General features: G+C 37.5%; 2 protein-coding genes across 17 annotated transcripts in view; one reads left to right on the top strand and one right to left on the bottom strand.

Moving 5' to 3' along the window:
* The window catches only part of LOC125779360 (zinc finger BED domain-containing protein 5-like), a 451,651-nt gene extending 436,180 nt beyond the window's left edge, over window positions 1-15,471 (bottom strand). For both annotated transcript variants that reach the window (XM_049460678.1, XM_049460679.1), the window contains exon 1: window positions 13,389-15,471. The gene's annotated coding sequence lies outside the window, so the exon portion shown is untranslated. The remainder of the gene's footprint in view (window positions 1-13,388) is intronic.
* A 3,647-nt stretch (window positions 15,472-19,118) lies between these two features.
* LOC105225850 (glutamate receptor ionotropic, kainate 2) overlaps window positions 19,119-20,563 on the top strand; it is a 237,334-nt gene continuing 235,889 nt past the window's right edge. For 5 of the 15 annotated variants that reach the window (XM_049460328.1, XM_049460326.1, XM_049460325.1 and 2 more), the window contains exon 1: window positions 19,120-19,686. Coding sequence is in view for 11 of the 15 variants with exons in the window: in XM_049460323.1 (XP_049316280.1) it covers window positions 19,593-19,686 (94 nt within the window). In the remaining 4 variants the exon portion in view is untranslated. Of the gene's footprint in view, window positions 19,687-20,048; window positions 20,220-20,563 lie in introns of all 15 variants that reach the window. The other 10 variants (XM_049460321.1, XM_049460320.1, XM_049460316.1 and 7 more) reach the window with 8 other exon arrangements.

The raw sequence follows: 20,563 nt of genomic DNA, 5'->3' as shown, positions 1-20,563 counted from the left end.
TCACTAGCACTTCATTAATTCGTGTGATTTTTTTTTAATATTAAACTAAGGATTGCATTATTGATTGAACCTCCTCTAACCGACCATACCAATTTTATTCCCGAAATCCTGGGGCGGTATTCTAAATTCTACACAATTATAATTGTAACCGCTCAATTCGTCTCAATTTAGATTTTAAATTTACATTTACATATATATATGTATATGTAGATATAACAAAATATTTCACAAAAATTCACTGTCAATAATAATAATAAATATGCACTATTTAACTTTAATAATTTAAAACTTACTCCCTTATTTGTTTGCTGTACGCAATAGATTTGAATTTTACAAATGGTCCAAATGATTTCTGTAATAGTAAAATTTTTAATTATACACACAACATTCAATTTACAATGCTTACCTTTTTCTCGTTGTTAAGCCTTTTCGTTTTCTCTATATAAAATAAATTAATAATATATATATATAATAGAAATTAATTATACAATATCAAATTATCAAATAACGAACTTACCTCTTTTAAAATCCAAAATAAACTGCGCTTTTCGTTTTCTTCTTCTTGAAAAATTGGGTATTCGTCTCTCCTATTCTAGCAAGTTATCATTGGAATATATTTAGAATGTCGACAGTTTTTCTCTATCTTACTTACGTATTCTCCCATTTAATTGAAAATTCCAGAAAATGTAAGAGTGTTAGTGACCAGCTGAAAATATTTCTATGTGTTTGTGCAATCTGTTACCTCCGTCTTGCAGGGTACATTGCCAATTGCACTTCCTGTCAAAACAGGGTGAGGATTTCTCATTTTTGTTATCTTTCATAAATTGCAAAATATAAAAAACGTAAAAAAAAATCAAATATGATTTTTCTTTAAAATGCATTTGAGATATAAGGCCATATTGAGTTGTGTGCTATTGTGAGATAAGGCCATGATGGCTTTATCTCAAATTCAAAAGCGAGATAAAGCCATATCGTTTTTTTTAAATAATATGGCTTAATCTCCTAGTCAGATGTGAGTTAATGCCATCATGACCTTTACTCACATGGCCTTATCGCACCCTACCTAGTTAATTAAATTATTGTCAATTATTACATACATTGTTCGTCCGGAGAGTAATACTACGGAGTCGATTTAAAAAAAAAAATTATTGAACCAATCATTACAATTCTTTAAAAACTTGCAAAATAGGTTCCTTCTATAGCCGTGAGAGCCGAGGTGCATGCTGCTTGGATCCCCTCTGTCGTCTCAAAATGCTTGCCTTTTATCGGCCTTTTCAGGCAAGGAACCAAAAAATAATCCGCGGGGCCACATCTGGGCTGTAGGGCGGCTGCAGAAGAGTTGTGATGCTGGATATCTGTTCACAAAAAAGGCGGTGTCATGGTGCAACTTCCAATCGACTGCGATGTATTGTCGGACCCGATTGACCCTTTGTTTGAGTCTCTCGAGATCTTCCACGTAAAACTTGGTGTTGACGGTTTGTTCAGGAGAAATAAATTCATGGTCGACGATGCCTTTGATCTCAAAAAAGGCAATGAGCATCGTTTTCATTTTGGATTTGCTCATTTTTCCGGTTTTCAGCAGCGACCTCTTCCCGGCCTTCCAAAAAGGCTTGGTACCACCGAAACGCACCACTTCTTGCTAAAGCAACATCTGCATAAGCCTGCGTGATCATATCAAATGTCTCTGTCGCAGATTAACTGAGTTTCAGACAGAATTTAATTGCGAACCTCTGCTATAACGAATGCTGCATTTTCGGCTTGCACTACTCACAGAAACATGTCGAGCGGAAATGTTTGTCCTAATTCTCCAGGGGCTCGGAGACAACTGACCAGTAGATCGTTCGTTAGCTAGGAACGCCCTCTACCGAATCCAGTCGGAAGAAAATCAGTCCCATTATTTTGGAACAAACCCAGAAAAATGTACGACCATAAGGTGGCATGCGCTAAATTTAAAATCGTGTCATATGGGAAGTAGGCGTGGTTTCAGTCCAATTTCGCCTATTTTCGCACTGTAAAATAAGAAAGTTAGGAGAATGTTATGCAACAAAGGTGGACGTCCAATTTTAACACCGTCTAGTAAAAAACCATCTCATACCATCTCGGAGGTAAAATTTTATGTCTCTGGTGTATTTAATCATTGATTTATCGCGCTTTTTGTAGTTTTTAGCAGTACCGTTATGTGAGCAACAGGCGGAGTTATCATCTGATTTTATCCATCCTGTCGGTAACAGTTCTAATAAAAATTGTTCATAGCGAATTCGGCCATTTTAGCTTTAGTGGGCTAGGAGATATGTACAATAAACCTATAAGAGGGCAGATCCAGGCCCACTTTTTCGAAATTTTTACTTCACAGCTGCTACTTGGTACTATAATCCCTCTGCGCCAAATTAGAGTTTTATATCTTGATGTAGTGCTTACTTATGAAATTTTATAAGTTTTCGCGTAATGGAGTTTTTTGGACGTGACAATGGTCCGATTACGCCCATCTACACCTCACTTTTTCGCCCATGAACAAAATAGAAATCACAATGCGTAGCATCTGCTAAAGAGGCGTTGTTTCCACATGTAATGTTTCATTTGTAACTGCCAGCTCCCAAGGGTTAAATGGCTTATTAATAATTTTACTACTCTGAAAAAATACAAAGTAACATAAATTTAATCCAGTAATTTGCCATTTTATTTCAGAAACAAAATAAAAGACTGCCTCCATTTTTTGAATATAATAAATAATGCTATGATACCACTGAAGTTACAAATTGCAGCAACACATAAGTATATATTAGGAGCATTTGGTCTGAAAAACCGGACAAAATTATTTAAAGTGATTTTATGAATGGAAATAAATAAAAATGCATGATTGAATATAATTATTCAATATATTCAAATAAAACAAGTAAGGAAAGGCTAAGTTCGGGTGCAACCGAGCATTTTATATTGAATATATGTATATATTTGAGTAAGGGGTAGTATCGACCAGATTTTATATATTTTTGCTCATCCCACATACTTTTAATATGCCAATGCGAGTTTTAGAAGCAAAATCTGGCAACCATATAAAGATATCATGAAAAGATACAAAAAAACAGCCAGGAAAACTAAAAATGACTCATGGTGATCTTTCTGCACATCGATAGAAAGTTGCAGAGAAACCGCAAGGCTGAGTAAAATGCTATCCAATGAACATACTAATACTGCCTACATTAAGGCGGAAGGAAATGATTGGACCACCGTGCTAAAGAATCTCTGGAGGTATTTATTAAAACGCATTTTCCTGGGAGTCAGCAAACGCCTATAACGAGGGTTCAACTAGAAACACGGGCAAGCGCAGCTGATTACCGAAGCCAGATAGTAGACAAAAGCAAAATCAAATATGCCATAAATTGTTTCTCACCATTTAAAGCAGCAGGTTCAGACGTGATTTTGCCCATAATACTGTAAAAGCTGGAAGAACCAAAAGTTGTAAGGCTTGAAAATATATACAAAGCTAGCATTCAACTGTCTTACATCCCAAGAAGTTGAAAAATAATTAAAGTGGTGAGAATAAATACAGAAAAAATAATACATAAAGCATATATGGCCTAATATACTTGCAAGAGAATCGTCAGCAAGAGCTGAGGCCTTACACTTAAAAAATTAAATGGAATACAAAGAGCAGCATGTGTGGGTGTTACTGGTGCAATAAAGTCATGTCCGACTGACGTGCTCAATGTGGTCCTGCATCAACTACCCGTAGACATCTTTATTCACAAAGGAATAAACAATTGGGTGGTTGGAATCACCAGAACTATGGACATAGTGGTATCCTAATCAAGCTCAACAATAATAAATTGGACTACATTCTCCCAAAGCTTGATTTCAATAAACACTTCAAGATGAGGATACCTTCAAGACGAGAATGGAGAAAAGGCTCAATTGGGGAGGAAGATACCATCTCAGTCGATACCGACGGGTCCAAAGTGGATTGCGGAGTAGGCACGGGGGTATTTTTCGTTGATCTAGACATAAAACATATTCCGAAATTTTCATTGAGATGACTCAAATATTGGCAGATATATCCAGCATAAGTGAACTAATAGTTCGAAACCTTTATATTAGGTATATGGGAGCTCAGGGAAGTATTGACCCGATTCAACCCATTTTTGATACAAAGATATACTATTGCCAAGAGAGGATTCAGTGTGAATTTCAATTTCATATCTTACACATTGAACGATATTTTCGGTCAAAAGTCAACTAAAGATACCGGGGTCTACATATTCGATCCCCTAGGTATATTTAATAGTTTTGGTTGGATTTGGAAAATTTTTGGCCAAAAGGTGGCATACTTTAAAGGAATTATTGCCGAAAATTTTTATTCCGTTATATTAATTACTTCTTTATTTGTGTACTGGAAAGGGAAAGAATCAAATGGAATTTTAAATTATGTTATATGGGAAGTAGGCGTGATTGTAATCCGATTTCGCTCATTTTCACACTGTGACATAGAAATATTAAGAGAATATCACGTACTAAATTTTGTCAAAATCGGTGTGTTCGGTTCCGAGAAATGGGATTTCTCCAAAAAGTGGGCGGTACCACGCTCATTGTCCAATTCTCATACCGGTTCCGATAGAACTTCCTTATACCATTTATATACCATCCGTCTAGAGTAATTCAGCAGGATTTCAGTATTTAATTAAAATAAATAAATAAAAGCAGTACTCTTTTTATGCAAGATGGTTTTTTCAATTCAACATGGTTTTTTTAAGCGGGGAAAGATGGGGAAAAAGTTTAAATTTATATCTACTTATCATATAACCCTGTAGTTTAGTAAAAAAATTAATTTATAACTCGACCTCCTCCGACATTATAACAAAAACACTAATTACTAAAAAATTACAAAAAATATTTTTTCGTTTTTTCAATATTTCATTATTTTCCCGAAAAAAAAATAATACATTAACTAAATTAATATTTATATTACTTAAATTAAATACACACCATGTTGTCCAAAATCGATAACTAAAGGTTTGCAGAATTCACTTCACGCAACACAAACCACCAGTCGCAATTTCGAGAATAATGGAGGGTATCGAGAATAAGAGATGTCCAACTTATTCCAGTGTGAGAGCGCGTTTTTATAACATTTTCTTTATGGCCAGATTGGACAAAATAATAATTTTTGGGCATTTAAATTAAAACACCCCACATTTATTACGATTGCAAATCATTATATATTGGACTTTTAATATTTGCCGCAACTACTTAAAAAATTTTTAATGGATTTATGGTATATTAAAACAACTACCTTTTGATCTTTCAATACTTAATAAGGTGAATTAAGCCTGTTAGTTCGTTTCATAAAATATGTTTAAATTTCGCATTTTTTTTTTTGATTTTCATTGTTTTAAATTTTTATTAGCGATCTTGAACGGCAGCAACAAATTCTTTCGTTCACATATATTTTTGGTATAATTTCAATCTGGCCAGTCATTCCAATTGCAAAACGTCAAAACTTACCCAATCCAGTCAACTGTCAAAGTTCAGTTTCCACATTTCCAGTGACAGGAGAGTTGGGGATCTCTGGTATCAACTGAGTAAAGCTCTGACAAAAATTAAAAACTGGAAAGAGAGGGGAAAAGCAACGATATTCATCGCAGCCGAGTGCAAATTTGAGTTTATAACTGGAATTTTTTGAATTCTAATTCGCTCACTCTGCGTGGTTCTTCATCGATCGATCTGGTAAAGGCATCAAATACGATAGATACGATATTTGTACTGTATCAAAATCGAAGACAAAAAGTTGCAGAACTTTTTCTATAATTTCAGACAAGAAAAAGTTTTATATTTAAAATAAAAACAATAATTTTTTGGGGGGGATAAAACATCTTTAAAAAGATTTACCAAATGAGAGGAGATCTATGATTGAAATTAGGCAGAACCGAATCAAATAGCCGAACAATCACGAAAAGAAAATGTTCAAGTTTTTACATGGTGCAGTGCATCATAACATGTGGTTAATCAGGTCGCTTCAAAGCTTGGTCAATTGGACCATGTTGCCCCTAAATTGGCGTCTACACACACACACACATCAAAATACCCGTTGGTAGGTCTTAGATCCTACGGGATCAGGTATCCCAGCTGAGCTCTAAGCTACCGGGGGGGTCGGCAGGTCGCGGATAGCCGAACGGCCTGTAGTAGCAGGTTAGTTGCGAAGTAAGTTACAACGAATAAGCAACCCCCGACGAGGAGCGGCAGGAGTGGAGGATGCGGTATAAAAGCCAGCCAAGCCGATGAAACTCCTGCGACAGAGGCGAATAGTTGCCGCCTCTCTAATATAGGTGACCGATCAAAATCCAGGCGCGACGGACTCAAAGTGAGCGGCTTCCTGGTCAGCGTCTGTTCACCATGTTAGGTGCGGCTGTAAATAAGACCGGTCCATACCGGGGCGCACTGGGAGTCCCTAGAAGCATCACCAGCTGTTTTCACTGGTGGTGTGGAGGGGGTGATGTGAGTCAGCTCTGCCGAAGTGTCAGCCACGATGTGAATCAGTAACCAGCCCCTTCGGGCCCTGGTCAGGAAGTGTACATTGGGCGCAGAACTAGTAGACTGCGTTGCTCCGGGCGAGCGCCGGTTCGTCCGAGTTTACCGGAACCGGTAAAGCGTAGGACAGGCCTCAGGGAACTGGGGTAGGGGCATAGTCCCCGAGGGTATACCCGTTCCTGTCTATTTCGGCCCGCCCCCCTGCACACGATGCGCTGGTTAAACTGATAAATGGAGACAATAAATGAAAAAACACACAACAACAACAATAGCAGCAACAAGTTTAGCGATGTCACGAGTCAACTTACGATGTCAGGAGTAGACCCCTTTAAAAAAGCCTCGCGTTTGGCTAGATCGCCAGTGAAGGTGCTCTCAGCACAAAGACCAGTGAGGTCGAAATCGTCTCCTCCAACGCTTCAGGAGAACACCCCGATACTGGAAAAAGCACAGTCGCTACGTGATCATATGATGCAACTAGGAGATATGATACAAAAGTTAAAGGATATGATGCATCCGCCGCAGCGCACTATCAACAATCCCATAAGGGAACTGCTTAGCGAAATATTGAAGCTCTACACCCGTGCACAAGAGGACCATACTAGGCAACGGGAAGCTAAGTTAGGAAGAAGAGTAGCTGTGGAACAGTCGACTGCTGAAGTCACACCGAAAAGACCACGTGACCAGCAGATTAAGCGACGAACCCCTCCAAAAAGGACGAAAACAACGCATGACGAACCAATTGTGAAAGCGGGAGAAAGCAGAAATCTCGTGGGAGGAGAAAAGGACGCGACAAGGGAAGATACCTGGATCACGATACCAAGTAAATCCCAAAAAAATAAAAACAAGAAGAAGGAAAGCGCTGTACCACGCCTTCGACCAGAAGCAATTGTTATCGCAAAAACCGGTGACATGTCTTACGCAGACATACTTCGGGCGGTCAAGAAGAATGAAAACCTGCAAGTGCTTGGCGAAAATGTCTCACGAATTAAAAAGACAGCTAAAGGTGAGATACTGTTGGAACTAAAGAAAGCGCAGAAAGGAAGTACTAAGGAATATAGAGAGGAGATAGTGAAGATACTAGGAGATCAGGCACAAATAAGATCTCTAACACCAGAAATTACAGTGGAAGTGCGAGACTTGGACGACATAACGACGAAAGAGGATATAGCACAGGCGATTCGTTCAGAATTTGAAGAACTGCGTCTATTTAGTGTAGAGTGCATTAAAAGCATCAGACCAGCATATGCAGGCACGCAAAAAGCAATAATAAGCCTTCATGCACAGGAAGCAAGGCACCTACTGGCAGCACAAAAGATAAGAATCGGCTGGACGATCTGCAGAATCAGGGAAAAAGCGCAACTGAAGAAATGTTTCAGATGCTTAGAGTATGGACACGTGGCGAAAGCATGCAGCAACCCAGAAGACAGGAGTAAGTGCTGTATTAAATGCGGAGAGGAGGGTCATTTCGCCAAAGATTGTGTTAACAATCCTTTCTGCAAGGCATGTAAACACAGTGGAAGTACAAACATAGACCATCAGATAGGAAGCCGGAAATGTCCCATATATACAGCAGCGCTCAAAAAACCTAAAAGATGAAAATATTACAAATAAACCTGAACCACTGCGAAGCGGCCCAGGATCTCTTGACGCAAAACATATACGAAAATAAAATAGACGTTGCATTAATCTGTGAACAGTATAAAAATAAAGACTCTGACAAGTGGATTTCCGACACCACAAAAAAGGTTGCAATATGGGCATGCGGAGATAAGATGATGCAAGAGAAACCGTTAATTGACAAGGCATACTATACAAGAGCCAAAATATGGGGAATTTACTTCTACAGCTGCTATATACCGCCAAGTATACCGCAAGCTGAATATGAAAAAATACTTGACGACTTGGTAAAGGATGCGATGACAACTACACCTAATATAATTGCAGGTGACTTTAATGCCTGGGCGCTAGAATGGGGCAGCAAAAATACAAATCTAAGAGGTAGCGCATTACTTAAAGCATTTGGTGTTCTAGACGTAGTACTGCTTAACACAGGAAGACAAAACACCTTCGAGAAGAATGGGCGTGGCTCTATTATAGATATATCTTTTGCCAGCAGAGTGCTTTATCGATATATAGACTGGCGGATATGCGACATATATACCCAAAGTGACCATTTGGCTATAATGTTAACTATCAGTAAGAGTATACAACAGGGAAATGTTTGCCACCAAAAGGTGCAGTCCAAGGGGTGGAGAATTGAAACCCTAGATGAGGAGCTTTTTAAGTTAATGCTGAATGAAAACGTAAACGGAAGTGAAGACATAGACCAACAGGCTAAAGTGTTGGTACAACACATTAGCAAAGCCTGTGATGCCGCTATGAATAAAAAGAGGACAGCCGCACAGAGAAAGCCTGCTTACTGGTGGAATCGAGAAATCGAATCTCTGAGAAGTGAAAGTCACAAAGCGAGGCGTCGTTTTCAACGAAACATACGCAGCTTAGATTGTGACAGCCTGCGAGAAGCATTCAAAAAGAAACGCAACGACCTAAAAAAGGCAATTAAAAAGAGCAAAATGACATGTTTTAAAGAATTATGCGAGAAAGTGGACGAAAATCCGTGGGGAGCAGCGTATAGAATTGTAATGTCAAGAATTAAAGGTGGCAAATGTCAAGCGCCTACATGTCCTTCATTACTTAAAAACGTAGTGGAAACCCTATTTCCACAACAAAATCAGGAAGAAGGAAACTATTATCGCGAAGAAGTCGCAGATGCGCCAGAAATCACAGAGCAGGAAGTTGTTCAGGCCGCTGAACGCTTTGAAAATAGCAAAGCACCAGGATTAGATGGTATCCCGAATAGGGCTCTCAAAATTGCGATCAGCTGTCATCCACAGCCATTTTCGGATATATACACACGTTGCCTTCGTGAAGGAGTGTTTCCAAAAATTTGGAAAGTACAACGGCTGGTACTCCTACAGAAGCCAAGCAAACCGGCAGGAGAACCAAGTTCCTACAGACCGCTCTGTATGATCGATACGATGGGCAAAATCCTGGAGCGGATAATCTGTACCCGGCTGGAAAATCATTTAGAAGGAGATGGTGGTCTCTCTGATAACCAATATGGTTTTCGTAAAAAGCGGTCAACTCTTGATGCAATCAAGAAAGTTGCAGGTATAGCAGAAAAGGCTATTGAAGGAGACAGGTGGATGTACGGGAACTAAGAATATTGTGCGGTCGTCACCTTTGATGTGAGAAACGCGTTTAACTCGGCACATTGGCCCCATATAATGCGTGCATTAGTCCTCAAAAAAACACCGAGCTATTTGTTGTACGTCATACAAAGTTATTTGGCCGACAGGATCCTGCTGTATGACACTGACGAAGGACCAAAAAAGTATAGGGTAACGGGTGGTGTGCCACAAGGATCTGTGCTAGGCCCACTCCTTTGGAATATACTCTATGATGGAATATTGCGCCTCCCTCTACCGAGAGAAGTGCATATAATTGGATACGCAGATGATATTGCTGTGACAATAGTAGCTAAGGAGCTCCATCAAATACAAAGTATATGTAGTGAAACTGTACTGAAGATAAAGCAGTGGTTAACAAATGCAAAACTCGAACTTGCCGGACACAAAACGGAAGCAGTGCTTATAACTAGCAGGAAAAAACTGGAAACCATTTCGCTTAACATAGATGGGCACAACATTACAACACAATCCGCTGTGAAATATCTTGGGGTAACGATTGATGCGAGGCTCAATTACAAAATGCATATTGAAAAAGCATGTGAAAAAGCGGCGCGGGTAAACATGGCCTTATCAAGAATTATGGCAAACATAGGAGGGCCGAAACAGAGCAGGAGAGCACTTCTGGCCAAGGTCAGCCAGTCAATTGTAATGTATGCGGCGCCTATATGGGGACCAGCATTAATACATAAGACATATGCTGGAGTGGCGCAATCGGTGTTCCGGTTGAGTGCCATTAGAATAGTCAGTGCATTTCGCACGGTTTCTAAAGAAGCTGTCGGGGTTCTAGCAGGAATTATGCCTCCAGACATAATGGCTCTCGAACTTAAGCGAATATATGACAAAAGTAAAAGCGTAGGCCGGAAACTAACAGTGGCAGAGCGTAGAGCAGAAAGACAAGCCAGCGTAAACGAATGGCAAACGCGATGGGATACATCAAGCAAGGGGAGATGAACATACCGCTTAATCGGTAACATACAAGCCTGGATGGAACGAAAACACGGGGAAGTGGATCATTACTTGACGCAGTTCCTAACAGGACATGGATGCTTCAGGGAGTACTTGCATAAGTACGGTCACGAGGAGGGAGTAGCTTGCTCTTTCTGTGGTAGCTATACCGAGAACGCAGAACACATATTTTTCCACTGTCGGAAATATACAAAGGAGCGAATGACGATAGAAAAGGAAGTATCTAACCGAATAACGCCAGAGAATATAGTGACATATATGTTGCACTCGAGGCATGTGTGGAATTTAATGGAGAAGATGACAGCCATGGTACTTCATGACCTGAGAATAGCAGAACAGCAAAGAAGGAGTGAAGGTAGAGCAGCGAATATCGCTCAAATGACGTGAGCCCATAGGCTAAGCTTGCCCTGTGATGAAATGCCTAGCGGCGGTCCCACAGGGTCTAAGTAAAGCTAAAGGAGACGGAGTTAGGGTTTAGTACGTAGGCGTACCGTTTCGAAAGTCCAGAACAGTAGGTAATACTGACTGTGCGTGGTCCCGAATGAGGTGCACCTATAGCGGGCGGTACGAATCGTGCATATTGCTACAGTTAAGTAGCAGTATCTATGTAAGATTCCCCCTCCGGCACAAAAAAAAAAAAAAAAAATACTCTGAGTGAAACAAATCGTCGTCGTTGCATATAAAAGACTTTTTACGTTGCCGTCCCTAAGGGGGTCGCGAAGCCTTACTCGGGGGGTCGCCAGCTGAAAGAAAAAGTCGAGGTTCTTACACAAGAAAAACATAATGATAATGAGAAAGATGTGCTTGTTTATTTTTCATTAGTTTATCAAATTGTGGTGTTATTTTTGAAACATTAATAATTAAATCATTTTCTAATTGCAGTCTATTACTCTTTTTAGTTTTTGTCTACCATTGAAGAAAATGTCAGTTCACACAAGTATGAAGTGGCGAATGGCACTAATAATTTAAGAGCTTCCCTTGCCAGCTCTGGATATTCGTGTTTTCTTTTCATCCAAAATACGTCGACACTTTGCGAATAAAATTCCATTTTAAGCATGCCATTAGCAGCTAATTCTAGAAGACATTCTTTCATTTCGTGTCGACATCAGCCAGATCTATTGATTTGTTCAAAAAAAGGGTTTAAGATCCATCTACGCCCATTGTCAGCTTCAGAGTGCAAGTCTGGAAAGTATGTCAAAAGTTTCTCTTGTAAATTATGCAAGCTTTGTGTCATGCAAGGGATATGAGCCGATACTGCAAAACTTTGGGCTGATGCATTATCTTCAACAATCTTCTGAACACACGGAAAAGACTCAAACATTTTGTTTTGCAGAGAAGTCGACCACAAACGAAGTTTTGCATGAAATGCTTTTACTTTATCTTTAGCTGTTAAAATATTTTCTTCTCTTCCTTGAAGGTTCTTGTTCAAATTGTTAAGGTGGCTAAAACTATCTGCCAAAAATGCTAATTTCAAGAGCCAAATAGGGTCAGAAAAACGGTAAGCATATTCTGATTTTGCATTTTGTAAGAACATTAACAATTCAGCTCTCAGTTCCAGAACTCTTGTCAATACCTTTCCTTTGGATAGCCACCTGACCTCTGTGTGATAAAGGAGATTTTGATGAAGCGAGCCCATATCTTCACAAACGATTCTGAATAGCCGGGTTTGCAAAGCTTTACCTTTGATAGAATTCACAATTTTTATTACCTCCTTGAGCACGGCATTTAAATAAGAAGGTACTACCTTAGCAGCTAGAGCCTGTTGATGAAGAAAACAGTGTGTCCAGGATATGTTTGGTATTATCGATTTTAATTTTGCAATGAGTTCGCTATTTTTGCCAGTCATAGCTTTAGCGCCATCGCTACAAATAGCGATACATTTTTTCCAATCAATATCGTAGTCGCAAGTGCTTTCTAAAAACATATCGTACAAACACTGGCCAGTAGTGTTTGCAGGAAGTGCTTTGCAAAATAAGATTTCTTCCGTAATACTGTCATCTGCTTCAAAGCGCACAAATACTAACTATAAACTGTGCACAGTCGGAAACATCAGAAGATTCATCGAACTGCAAAGCAAAATGTTGGCGATTCTTTAATTTTTGTTCTTGAATATCCTTGGCCATATCGTTTATTCTGCGTAAAATACTATTGTCAGAAAGTGGTATTTTTATTAATTTGGTTGCCTCCTGCTTACTGACCATAATTTCAACCATACCGAGTGCCGCTGGCAAAATAAGATTTTTGGTAATTGTATGTGGTTTCCCTGCTTTAGCAACTCGATATGCGACTTTGTAGCCAGCTAATAATGTTGACTCGTTTACACTGGATGCCTGAAAATAAACCAAACAATATACCAGTGAACAGTCAATAAAAATTAAGGACGCGGAACCTTTGTACACCGAAATTAAGTATAATCAAAAGTTGTATGCAAATAACAAATAAATAAACACCAACAGTAAAAATATAGTATAATAAAACTGAAAAACACGCTTTGACGATAACGTAAACTAAAAAATCAAAGAAATTTGTTAATATGGAAAATAAATAAATAAAAAAAAAAAATAGTATCATTGTGAAAAAAGGGTGGGGCGCTTTTTAAGAGCTGATTTATAGTGCACTCCAGGCTTTTTTCATTATTTTCTTACTTACCTGAATTATAGTATTTTGCTGCTGACTAAGAGCTTTCAACTTTCGTTCAAAGAAATCCAACGGCTTATCAGCTTCTTTTTGATGCTTGGTTGTGAGATGCCGCATAAGCTTTGACGGTTTCATACTCTCACGTCACCGTCGCCGACGTCGTATGACCCGCGCGAATAATATTGGGTTGTCAAAAAGTCTTGCGGTATTTTTATTGAATCAATTCGTGTGGCACCCATACATCGCGCTTCTTAGTGACTCCAAGCTTCTTCAAAGGGTTTATAACGGTTTGATGACTACTATGCCGGTCTCTTTCGACCAATTCAGCTATTTTATCGCCATTTTCGACGACAGGCCTTCCGGAGCGTGGCGCATCTTCGACCACCTCTACACCAGAACGAAAACGTTGAAACCATTGTTGTGCGGTGGAAATGGAAACTGTATCGGGTCCATAAACTGCACATATTTTATTGGCGGCTTGAGATGCATTTTTGCCTTTATCGTAGTAGTACTGTAAAATATGCCGTATTTTCTCTTTATTTTTCCCCATGTTTGCGACGCTATAACTCACGAAGGACTTAAAAGAAACGACAATCAATCAAACACATGTTAGCGCGTGAAATGAGCTTTCCAAATAGGTATAGCATGATCCATTGCGACGAATAAAACTAGAACTACGCGCTTTCAGCGCCAACTCGCGAAAATACCGCAAGACTTTTTTGACAACCCAATAGATAAATTTGCCAAAATAGGAAAAACTTATTACACAACGTCTGTAGTCTTTTCATTAAAATTAAATTATTTCTTTGACTTACTATGACACAGGGGGTCGCCAGAATATTTCAACCTGTAAAGGGGTCGCGAAATCAAAAAGATTGAAAAACACTGCTCTAGAATATCATACGCGACATCTGGATATATTATATCATATCATATATTTATATATCAATACTTGTTTCTTGTTTCACTAAAGTATTAAATTAGTAACATTCAACAAAAATATAAGAAAAGACTTTTTAGGTGTTCGCGGCCATATTTGAGTATTTTTCTAATAATATTGTAAAATTATTTCAACTGGTGATCCAAGTAGAGGCACTTTTTACAATAGGCTTTTTTGACACACACGCATGAATCGTGTCAAGATGTCATGTTAATTTTGTACCGTATTGCTTAGCATTTCATAATGGGAAGACTTACACCTGAACAACGGTTATAAATTGTTCAACTTTCTTACGGAAATTCACGCTTTGCTCAACTTAATCGGTCATATTCCCAGCAATCAATATTCGATAATATTCGATCGAATAGACCACGTCCAGTATGAAGGGAAGAATACTTGTATATAGCAGCCGTAGCTGAGAGTGTACATGAAGACCTTGGAGAGTCGATTCGGCGTCGTTCGCAGCAACTCGGACTGATGTATGGAACGATTTTGCGCATTTTACGTCGAGATCGTAAATTGAAAGTGTACAAAATACAGCTTGTGCAAGAACTGAAGCCGCTCGACCTTCCCAAACGACATCGTTTCGCTCTATGGGCTTTTAAAAAGTTTCAAGAATATCCTACGTTTTCGAGCCAAATTTTGTTCAGCGATGAGGCACATTTCTGGCTCAGCGTGTAAATACACAAACAACATTGCTACATTTAGAACAAAGAGCAACCTAAAGAAATTCAAGAACTGCCATTTCATTCAGAAAAAACAACGGTTTGGTGTGGTTTATGGGCCGGTGGAATCAAAAATCATGTAGTTGAGGACGTAACCATTATTGGCGACCGTTAAAGCACCATGATAATCGACAATTAGATGCCTGAAATTGAAGCTCATTTAGTTTCAACAAAACGACGCTACTTCTCACATATCGCATTAATTAATGATTTATTTGGGCCGGTCCGGCCACCAATATCCGATGATATCACACCGTTAGACTTTTTCCTGTGGGGATACGTAAAATCAAAAGTCTATGCGGACAATCCCGCTTCGATTCAGCTCTTGTAGCAAGACACCACCCGTGTCATTCGCCAGTTTCCAGCTGATAAGCTCGAACAAATTTTGAAAATTAGGCTCTACAGATGGACCATCTGAGACGTAGCCGCGGCCAACATTTGAAAGAGATAATCTTCAAAGAATAAATGTCAAAGAATGTTTTTTCGAATGATAAAAAACATTCTCCATTAAATTTGAAGTTTCTGTGTTTTTTTCTTTAAAAAAGTAGGGAATCCTGAAAGGAATCACCCTTTAGAAGCCAAGCTCAAATAACCTGCGTCGTATGCTTTTCAATGCAATGCTTTCCAATACCCAAACTTTGCATATATGCTTCAATGTGTTTTTACAGTCATAGAGGTCCATAATACCCTCTATAAGAACTTAACGTCCAACTCCGAATAAAGCCATGGTATTCCTAATCATAACGATTTCGCCTGCATGTTTGACTGTATGTATAAAATTCTTCACTTAAAGCGGAGTATGTGGTTTTTTCGAAGCTTTAGATCAGCCATCGCTTCCAAAAATGTTATACTTATTTTAATCTGTAAAAAACAATCGTTTCCAAAACTCCAGAACTTTTTGCCAAATTTGCCAATGGCTAAATCAAAAGGTGAATATAGTGTTTTTCTAAACTGTATATGATAAGCATTGATGTTTGACGATGAATATCTCGAATCTCTTAATCGAAAACGGTGAGTTTTGAAATTTTAAATACATTTTTCAATTTAGTTATAAAATTCATAAAAAGGGAAAACTGTAAGGTAGAGGACCTTCCCATTCTAATTAAGAGCTCATACTTGGAAAGACTTCGTTAGAGGTGACTGGTAGTAATATGATAGGAAATTATTCCCTTCGCCAAAGAAAGGTTTAGTACCCTTAAACGCAGTAATATTAACAATGTAGCAACAAGGCTTTGTGACCCTTGGATCCCACTTGCACAGCTAAGAATGTCGATTATATGTGATGTCAAGAATGCAAGTTTAGATCAAATGAAGCTCGTATTTTAACCTTAGCCTAGCAAAGGGTAGACAGTGGGAAAATGAGCAAAAATTTGAAGACTTTTTAATTAAAATTGGTATGACTGTCAGTGACATCAGAGGAATAAAATTTCTGGCGCTGAAACGTTCAGAATATTGGAAAAGGCCCGCGGTGATAATTTTTTGTCGCGAGTAAGGGTTTTTAATGGGTACAAATTATTTAATGAATCTAGTTTAGAACGCGATGACGCCGAATCACTTCCAGGACGGCAATCAACATCAACTGTCTTTAAAATAAAAAAACTGGTGCTTCAGAATCGATGATTAACAGTCAGATATTTTACTGGCATCGTTGGAATATCGAAAGGTTCAGTAAAAACCGTTTTGAAAGATCATTTGGGCCGAAGAAAGATGAAACGATTGGTTTCAAAATCTCTAATTTTTTTCGAAAAACAGCGTCGCGTTAACGTCTGAGAAACAATGCTATCTGACTACCAAGATATCAAGGAATACTATTATGCGTAGTTTGCACGAAGCTATTCGTATAAAAATCACTAAAATTTACATACACCTATTTCTATCTAGGACAGGTTTATTTGTTTCAAAATTATTATATATTGTGTTTTTACTATATCTATTTCAAAAGACGTATATATTGCATTAAATATAGCATATCAAAATATTTTTTTCTTTTACACAAATAAAAAGAAATTAAAGCAAAAGCATAAAATGTGCTTAAATCATAAAAGTTTAGATACACTAGTAATTATTTCTATAAATCAAATTCGATGTTCTCGTATATGATTTTTCAATAAGTTTCAGATATGTTGAATAGGATTAATGTGTGGTGATTGCGGGGCAAATGAAGTTGTTTGCAATTGTATAACAACAGTTCACCTTCAAGATAAGACCTGTGTTTTGGGTCATTATTCTGTTGGAAATAGAAGTGGCTGCTATTAAGACCCAATTTAAGCACCATTGGACGTAAATTATTTTTTTTAAATGTTCAAATACATGTGCGTATCAATTTTTTCACTTATAAATTCCAGGTGTCCTACTCCAGAAGCAGCCATACATTGCCAAACCATTACATGAGCTCCACTGTTTTTACCGATGGCAATAAATGTTTTGCTTGAAGCTCCGCATTGATCTTTCTACACACTTTTTGTGCCCCATCCGAACAAAACATATTAAATTTTGATTCCTCTCTGAACACAATATTTTCCCAAAACGAATACGGTTTGTTTAAATGCAAACGCCGATCTCTTCTTCTTATTAACCTTACTTTTGTATGGCTTACGGCATGCGATTCGTCTGTGGAAACCAGGACTATTCAACACATTTCTTACTCTTTAAGCATTTATTTTTTTTTGTACATTTCAAAAACGGATAAGCACATGTATCTGAACATTTTAACGAATAACTTACGTCAAAGTGTGCTTAAATCTGCTGTTAATAGCAGCAAAAAAAATAGCACCAAACTAAAGCGAACGAATGTTAGAAGTATATAATGATTGTTCACCTACAATTAGAATAGTAGAAAGATGTGTTGCTGAATTTAAACGTGAAGACGATCCACGTGAATAACGTCCAAAAAGCGCATCAACACCATGATATGGTTTTGGAAGATCGTCGATTGACTGAGAGAGATTTAGTAGAGACTCTAGTACACATCTTATTAGGCAGTGTGAGCCATATTTTTAGTAAAATTTTGGGTTTTAGACAGCTATGTGAACAATGGATGCCGTATTCGCTAACCATAGAACAAAAACACATTCTCAGCAACATTCGAAGCGGTTTAAAAAGAATAAAATGGATTTTCCTTTCTATGGATGAGACTTTGGTCTATCAAAATGATCGTGAAACAAAACAAGAGGTTAAAAAGTGGTGGAACTTGGTGGTTCGGCTTCGAAACGAGTTCGTGCCCGGAAATCAGCCAAGTAGGTTATAGCAGCAGATTTTTGGGATGCGAAAGGAATATTGTTTGTGGATTACTTGCAAACTGGTAAAACAATTAATTCTGAATATTATTGCAACCTTTTGGACCAGCTGAAGAAAAAAATTACTGAAAAAAGACCCGTTTTGCAGAAGAAAAAAATCCTTTTTCGTCAGGACCATGCACCGTGTCACAAGAGAATTTTTGACAATCCATGAATTAAAGTACGAATTGTTGGATCATCCACCGTATTCACCAGATTTGGCTCCCAGCGACTTCCATTTGTTTCCAGAACTCATAACATTCATCAAATGAAGGGGTCATAACGGCTGTTGAAGCGTATTTTGCAGACCTTCCGGATTCTCACGTCAGGGATGGGATCCACAGATTAGAGGATCGTTGGAGCAAGTGTAGTAATGTTCAGGGAGATTATACTGATGAAGAATGAAGTGTATTTAGAATCATAAAATTGTGTTATCAAACGACAAAACTTATTGAACAACCTGGTACATCTAAAATTATTGTAGTTACTTTTGATTTATATAAATAGTCGTTAGTGTATGTAAACTTTTTTATATGATTTAAGCACATTCTAATCTTTTGTTTTAATTTCCTTTTATTTGTGTTAAAAAAGATATTTTGATATGCTGTATTTATTGTAAAATATATACCTTTTGAAATAGATATAACAAATTTTTTTTTTATTTTTATTAAAATTTTTGGAAATAGGTGTATGTAAACTTTATTGATTCACTGTATATGTAGTAAGCTATTTGATTTTGTTCTCAACATTTCTAAAGGGCTAGTTAAACATAAACCCACAACATATTTTCTTTTGCAGTTGTAAGGCTTTTGTAAATACTTCTCAGAACAATAGTTGTTTATTCACAAACCGTATCACATTCTGTGACAGTATCACGATTTAACGAAATTTTTTTAAGAATTAAAGTCATATGTAAAAATTTGTACTGAAAGTAGTCATTAAAAGTGTTTTAAATATTATAAGTGGTTTTATTTTTGGAGAAATGCCTGCGAACAGAAACATACCGAAAAACACATACATATTTCCTACTGCGCTGTTTATGTTTTTAATTTGAAATCCTTGTTGAATTATAAAAATATAAAAGTTTTAACTATAATTTTTGGTTCTTTATGGACAAGACACATTCAGTTAATAGCCGCTTATTTAGCAATTTACTATAAATATGGGATAGAAACTGCTACAGTACGACATTAATGCTACAGCAGTTAATGAATAAATACATCTGAATATACTATGAACATACTTGAAAACAAATTATTATCTAGAAAAGTTAAAAATGTTTTTTTCATTTAAGCGCACATTTCAAATGTATTCACTTATACTGATAGTGGTAAAACCCTATTCTTCACTACCGCCAGTCATCCGTTTGGGTAAGTAAAAGCATGTATGTATATGCCGCTTTAAGCCTGGGAATTTGATTTGGAATGTAGTAACTTATAGTGCCGATCCATCTCTAATACATAATAGAAACAATATATCGTCAACTGAAATGCAAAATAACGCATCATCATAGAATTCGAAATTGAGTGTCATGTTGATTACGCTTCACTACTTCAAATTACATACTATACATAGTATTACATATGTTCCACATTTTCAGGTTCTGCGCTCAGATATAAACCAGTTTTAACCAATATTAAAATTTTTTTTCACTCATGTTCCATTTTATTTCGGGTTTCAATCATGCCACTGTAAATTTCCGAAAATGTTGTTACGTTATTTTGCATTTCAGGTGACGATATGTATGTCTTCGATTATCCAAAACTTGTAAAACAGAGAATTAGTATTATTTAAATAAACAGCATTTCTCCTCTATTATATTCAAATTGATATATGATCTGAATCTTTATGTTCAAATTGTTCGAGGAAAGTGCAATACTCGAAGATGACCAATATTTCGAAGGTAAGTTTGCTTGTTAGTGAGAATGGATAGAAAACAAACAAAAAGGCTATATTATTCCTTACAAAATGTGATGGGCCTTGTCCAGGCTATCCAGGTGCATCCTGTTAACCCTCATTTTGACGGATACTTGGATTGTCATATAGAGTACCAATGGGCCTGGCTGGACCCAAAAGCAAACCTAACATCATTTTGGAGAACCTTTAATTTTTTTATTTCAAACAAAATTTTAAAAACTCAAATAAAGTATTCACGAAAAGCAAGTAAAAGATTGAAAATCGAATTAATTTTCCTTTATGCACTTAAAGCATTTGTAATAACATTTTGAATGTTGTTGACATACAGCA

Source organism: Bactrocera dorsalis, chromosome 6, assembly GCF_023373825.1.
Source record: "Bactrocera dorsalis isolate Fly_Bdor chromosome 6, ASM2337382v1, whole genome shotgun sequence".
In the NCBI taxonomy this organism is placed as follows: domain Eukaryota; kingdom Metazoa; phylum Arthropoda; class Insecta; order Diptera; family Tephritidae; genus Bactrocera; species Bactrocera dorsalis.
Note: the sequence above shows the minus strand (reverse complement) of the source record. Positions and strands in the feature narration are given on the sequence as shown.